The sequence below is a fragment of the Pseudophryne corroboree genome, chromosome 9 (assembly GCF_028390025.1).
Source record: "Pseudophryne corroboree isolate aPseCor3 chromosome 9, aPseCor3.hap2, whole genome shotgun sequence".
Lineage (NCBI taxonomy): Eukaryota > Metazoa > Chordata > Amphibia > Anura > Myobatrachidae > Pseudophryne > Pseudophryne corroboree.
The window spans coordinates 204,870,623-204,877,307 of record NC_086452.1 but is presented as its reverse complement, the minus strand read 5'-3'; the positions used below and the strand labels follow the sequence as shown (position 1 = coordinate 204,877,307).

Genomic DNA, 6,685 nt, shown 5'->3' with positions numbered 1-6,685 from the left:
GATGCATCTATATGCAGAACGTAAGGTAGCTCAGGATTGATATAATTTAGAACAGGAGCAGTTGTTAGTTTCTGTTTCAACGCCATGAAGGCAGCCTCACACTCAGGTGTCCATCGCACTCCAAAGGGTTCATTAACTTTATATCTGGGTATCCGCTGTACTTCCGGCTTCTGTCCTATATTCTTCTTCTTATTAGAGGGAGGATATCCTTTCGTAAGATCAGTCAGAGGCTTGGCAATGTTAGAGTAATTTGAGACAAATCGGCGGTAATACCCGCAAAATCCCAAGAAAGATCTTAATTCCTTGAGTTTAACTGGACGGGGCCAATTCTTGACAGCTTCCACTTTATCGGGATCAGTAGCCACTCCTTCCCTACTAACTATATGACCAAGGTATTTCACCTTGGACTGACATAAATAACATTTCTCCAGGGATAATTTTAATCCGGCTTCCATCAGCCTCTCTAGAACCTTGAGGAGTCGGTTGTTATGCTCTTGTAATGTGGCTCCAAAAACAATGATATCATCTAGATATACAATGACCTCACGGTAATTCATGTCTCCTACTGTTTTTTCCATTGCCCTCTGGAAAGTAGCGGGGGCCCCTTTAACTCCTTGTGGCATTTGTTTGAATTCAAAGAATCCAAGAGGGCATATAAATGCAGTTTTTTCCCGATCTTCTGGTTTCATAGGAATTTGATAAAATCCGCTTCTTAGGTCCAATACTGAAAACCATGAACTCCCTTGCAAGCAATCCAGCGCCTCATCTACTTTCGGTACTGTGTACTGATCCGATACAGTCCTCAGATTTAACGTTCGATAGTCTACGCACATTCTTATGTTTCCATTTTTCTTTCGAGCAATCACTATAGGGGATGCATAGGGACTTCTAGATTCTATAATCACTTGGTTTTCTAATAGACCTTTGAGGTGTTGTCTCACATCTTCGAAATCTGCTGGGGCAATTCTTCTAGATCTCTCACGGAAAGGTGCTTCATCTGTTAATCTGATGCTGTGTTCTACTCCTTTAGCCTTTCCAAGGTCCCATTCTCCACTAGAGAAAGCCTGGCTTCTGGATTCTAGTTCCCTGATTAACGCAGACTTTTCCCCTTGGGTAATATCGCTCCCCTGAAAACATGAATCAAATTTGTCTAGCCATCCAATTGAACTTTTTTTTTTCTCTTCAGATGATACACAATAAATCGCAACCGAATGCTCATCTTCTTTCTTGTGCCATTCAGTGAGGATGTGATAAATCCTGGTGTTAGTTCCAATTATCACAGGGGGTTCATCTCTTCCTTCAGGAATCTCAGGACACACCAAAGCAAGAAGAGGCACTTGTAACCCTACTCTGTCATGGGCATTTTTGTTAAACTCCAGGGTAACTTCTACATACCCCAAGTATGGGTATTTGTCCACACTCAAACCCCATATTACCAAACCACTCAACGGTTGAATGGGTACATCAGGGAGGTTAAGGTCATACCAATTTTTGAATATAATAGAGACTTGAGAACCGCTGTCTATTAAAATTTTGCAGGGACACCCATTTATTGTTGCTGTTACTAATGGAGCAGGTCCAACAAGTCCTTCAGGTAACCTCCCATTCCACCAGGAATTCCCCATGGCACAATTACTGACTTCTAGGGGGCCTGTGTGGGGTCCACAGACCTCCCCCGACCGTTTCCCGACCCTGGCTCTCGATCTTGACTCTCATTTGAGGTTCCCGAATTATTTCGGTTCATACTTCTTGCATTACACTCAAAGGCTCGGTGTCCGGTTCTTCCACATCTAAAACAACCTCGCCCATAATTATTATTTCCTCGACCTTGACTCCTCACTAGGGGGTTGTTATCACTAGAATACCTTTGAGAAGAACCCGTAGAGCTGGTACTTTGCGATGTAATAAACTGTTCAATTTTTTTATTCTGTTCGTCCATCATTTTTAGTATTCTATCTTCAAAGGTATTGATTTCGGCCACCGGCAGAACCACCTTAACCTTTTTCACAACCTTCTCCCTCATTTCTATTAACACTTCCTCCTGTTTCACCTCTTTCAATAATTCATTAAAGGTGGGAGAAGGTTCTCTAACACCCGAACACCTCAATTTCTGGGCAACAGGATCTATAGTGGAAGCACCCCGCAGTAGTTGTTTCATCCTGCTTTTGTCAACGTCTTCTTTAGCTATGCCTCCTTTATCTACTATCTTGTATAATAGTTTGTCTAGTCTTATTAAAAATACGCTCAACTTCTCCCCTGATTCCTGAAATGTATGATGCAGTCTGGAAGTAAGATCTCCTACATCTTCGAGCGTCCCATATGCATAATCCAATGACTCAAAGTATGTATCTAAGGTGGCATTGGGATTGCTACGCCTAGCGGCTTGTATGATCCCCATAGCAGGTCCCCTCAGGCTTTCTACAACTCGTTGTCTTTTAATGCGATCCGGGCACTGCCACTCTTCTGTTTGTTGCACCGCAGCTTCTTTCCAAGCCTCATACGTTTCTTCCCCTGCTGGCACTGGGATAATTCCAGAAAATATCCGCAACCGTCGGTAACTTCCTTCATAATGCCACCTCTCTAGTTGGGTCACCACTCTATCCATGACAGCTTCAAACTGGTTGTTTTCATTCGTATTATCATTACTATTATGAGCATCTCCCCCTTCACCGCCCTCTTTACCTCTATTAGAGTTGCTCTGTAAAGAGCCAACAGCAGCCGATATGGGTGCGCTAGTAGCTTCTCTATCCTGCGTATTAGGCCAAACGACGCTCCATCTCCTCCCAGACTCTTCACTAGCTACCACTACTGAGGGTATTACTTCCGCGTCCAATTCTCTGTCGGTCTCTATCAGAACAGCCACTGTTCTTCCCAATCCTCCAATCCACTTGTCAACAATCTTGGGTCTAAATACTCCATATAACATTGCTAATCTCTCTGTGATTTCTTCATCAGAAAACTCCGTAAAGTTTCCCCCTATACTTAAACATTTCTTGGGATCTTTCCCTTTCCTACAACACCAATCACTTATATCTTCCTCGATAAGTTTCTCCATTGCTATTTACTGAGTAGTGAGGCCCTAGGATCTCAGCAGTGCCTCCAGTTGTAACCCTTCTTTCGAACTGACAATTGGATTTGATCTATTATAGTGTCAAAGGGTAATTATACTATAGCTGTGCCTCCACTCAAGCTTCTTATCACTAGTATGTATGTAGTGTGGTGAGGCTCGCTTGAGTAAGCCTAAACCTTGTATATAGTTAGTGTTATGGATTGTTACGATAATAGATAATATACACATATATGTACTTAAATACCTGTCTCTTCTGTCTTCCAGACTTTTTCAACCTGTTATCTTCAGTAGGACTCAGAAAACGGTAAGTATAATACAGAGAATACTTTAATATAATAATAACATAACCATTTCCTTGGATAATATATTATGTTTAAACACCACTATACAAATATCTTGCATGCAATATAAAAAATCCAAAAAGGGCACCCAAGGTGCCAGAGTGACCCGGGTACTCTAGTTATACAATACCACATATATTATAGTGCACTTTTTAGAGCTCATGTATATACAATACGATTTTTATTTTAGTAATAGCAACACTCCTTCTGGATTTGTTTAGTGAGAGTGACACAAAGTCCCGGTAATCACTTATGCTGTTATTACACTATTACTATTCTTGGAGTCTTTCGCGCAGTTTGAGGTTAATTTGTCTCTCTACGATATCTCATCATCAATGCATTAAGTAATAGTGAAATATACTAATGACTTTGAGCCATAAATAGGATAAATGAGTATCAGCACTCCTCTTTGTGTTTCAGAACTAGTCTATATTTAACGCTCCAAAAGGTGTCTTTATCTTCCCCAGTTCATGTAGATTTTAGTAGAGATGAAGATAAGGTGAGGTTATCCATAGTCTATTTTAAGAGTGTCCTAGTCTTTTGTTATACTGATGTAGCTGGAGTGGTTGAATCCTTGAATAATATAATCCTCTTTAATAATTAATTGTTGTCTTTAATCCCTTCAAATGCCTTTAAACACAGAGCGAACTTTATATAATCATTTATAATCCAAAGGATATATTAGAAGTTGCTGCTTAATATATTTCTCCCTTGTGACATACTATCCTGATAGTATCAAAAGTCTGCAGAAAGTGAGCCTTAAAGTGTCTTTTCTTATCATAACATCGGATAATCACTATTCTATCTCCCTATGCTCCCCCGACTCTCCAGCGACAGTTTGTGAGACTCTTTTTTTTTCTTTCTCAGTTTATAGTTCCTGATCTCATCTATATGGGAGAGGGGGAATATGAAGATACATCACTCTCTCTCTCTTTCTGATATTCAATAGTAGTTTAAATGGTTTTGATATAGTAATCGCTCTGTGGATAGTGTTAGACCAACTACCTGTCCCTCTGTCACAGGGTGACTGCTCTTCCTCGCAAGCATATGTCCCCGGCTGTGTCTTTCTCCTGTATGAACTCCTCACTATTGTGGATGAATTAATTGGGCACCTCTCTATAGCGGTAATTATATGATGCTGGATACTCTTACCGCATTGCTCCCCCACACCGTCCTCCTCCAGCCGTCCTTAGCTCTTAAGCGCTGTGTCCGCTGCTCATCTCCTCATGGTCCCCGGCGCTGCAGCTCTCTCCTTCACTCCGGCGGTTCTAATGATGCCACACAGTGATCGGCTCCGTCTCTGCTCACTCTATATCCGGCGGCTCTTGTGGAGCTGAATGAAGAGACGATTCCCTTCTCTATCATTAACCGGCCGTCTCTCCCCTCACAGCTTACTATATGCTGACAGCTGAGCGGCGGTGACGGACCTCGGCTACCACCTCTTTCTCCCGTCCTTCACTCCTTGCATCCAACGGCTCTCTCCTCACCCGCCGCCTGCGGGTGCCTCTTATAGTCTCTCCTCCTGCAGCTCGTGCCCTCTTCTCCTTTCCCGCTCACCAGCTCTCCTTGCTCGGCGCGAGGCTCCCTTCTCCTCCGCGAGAGGCTCCAGAAACTTCTCCAGCCATCAATCGCCGCTGGTCAAACTTCCCCCCACTCACTCTTACGATTTACAGCAGTGCTAACAACATACTATATACACTTATCTATACATGTTTCATGTATATAAATAGTACATTAATATATAAAATACATGTTTTATATAAATATACACTGTATACTAATAACAACATTAAATACTTAACTGTGTTACATCAACATATGCACAATCACACACAGTTGTTAGAATGGCACTAGATAGTACTGATCACAGCACAGACCTTATTCCTCATAATGAGGAGCTTCATCTTCCAGCCGTCGGAAAACATAATGACTTAGATCTTTTTTACAATTCCAAATCAGATCATTTGCATAAAACTAATGCAAGTTCATTTTTCCCTTGCTGCAGTTTAGTGATAAATTTCTAATCCCGGATGGCTCATTTCATTGTGACAGGAAAATGTTTAATGAACAGTTACTTTATCTGTCTATAAAGAAGAGACCGACCTATCACTCATCCTTAAGCTTGTACTGTTCAGCCTACACTGTATACTCATTACCCTAAATCAGGGCGAGCAATCTCCACATTGTCTAATGCTGACAGAGCATGCTGGGAATTGTAGTCCACAAATAGCAAAAGACTTAGAATAAAAAATATGGAGAGTTGTGCATTCACATTAGTTACTAGGTTCTTCTATATATACTTTATAAATGCAACTTCTAGTGTAGCTGACCTGTAACATCCTTTGTTTCCCTTTGGATGCGGTAGAAGCATTGATTTTTGCTTGAGCCTCTAGCATTGTCTAACCTTTTATTGATTCGTTATTGTCTTGCTCTGGTTTGCTTCTGGATTGACTTTCGACCTTGAAAGCACAAACTGTGACAGTGTTAATTTAAGATTAATTTAATTTATGTTGAACCTAGCAAAACCTACCTGGTAAAGTCTGGATTGGAGTTATTAAGTAAGTAAGATTGCTACAGTATTATGAATACTTGACATTGCCTAAACAAATACAAATCATTGGGAATTACAGCTGCATGGGAAGACATGCGAAAGGCCCGGGGCCTCAGGTGAAGGTGCTTCTGATAGATAAGAAGAATTAAAAATGGAAAAATGTAACAAGGCTCAGTGTGATGGAAGATGAGAGCAAGCTCTGGAGACATGCAGGGCCATATTAACAATGGGGCGGATGGAGCTACAGCTCTAGGCCTCCACATAAAAATAGGGCCATCATGCCAGCCACCAGCTGGCTGCATAGTTGTCCATAAATCATAACTATTAAGATTATATTTCTATTTTTCTCACAAAATAATGCAATTAGTATGTATTTACTAGTGATGTGCACCGGACATTTTTCGGGTTTTGTGTTTTGGTTTTGGATTCGGTTCCGCGGCCGTGTTTTGGATTCGGACGCGTTTTGGCAAAACCTCCCTGAAAATTTTTTGTCGGATTCGGGTGTGTTTTGGATTCGGGTGTTTTTTTACAAAAACCCCTCAAAAACAGCTTAAATCATAGAATGTGGGGGTCATTTTGATCCCATAGTATTATTAACCTCAATAACCATAATTTTCACTCTTTTCCAGTCTATTCTGAACACCTCACACCTCACAATATTATTTTTAGTCCTAAAATTTGCACCGAGGTCACTGGATGACTAAGCTAAGCGACCCAAGTGGC

At 41.3% G+C, this 6,685-nt stretch overlaps 1 protein-coding gene across 1 annotated transcript; it reads right to left on the bottom strand.

Annotated features, from left to right (window-relative positions):
* Positions 1 to 1,642: 1,642 nt before the first annotated feature.
* Positions 1,643 to 3,055, bottom strand: LOC134958781 (paraneoplastic antigen Ma1 homolog). The gene has a single exon (XM_063941511.1). It carries the CDS (start codon positions 3,053 to 3,055, stop codon positions 1,643 to 1,645), a length of 1,413 nt encoding a protein of 470 aa, XP_063797581.1.
* Positions 3,056 to 6,685: the final 3,630 nt, after the last annotated feature.

Excerpts from the sequence above, each read along its gene's own strand:
- LOC134958781 (XM_063941511.1), bottom strand. The coding sequence starts at position 3,055 with ATGGAGAAACTTATCGAGGAAGATATAAGTGATTGGTGTTGTAGGAAA.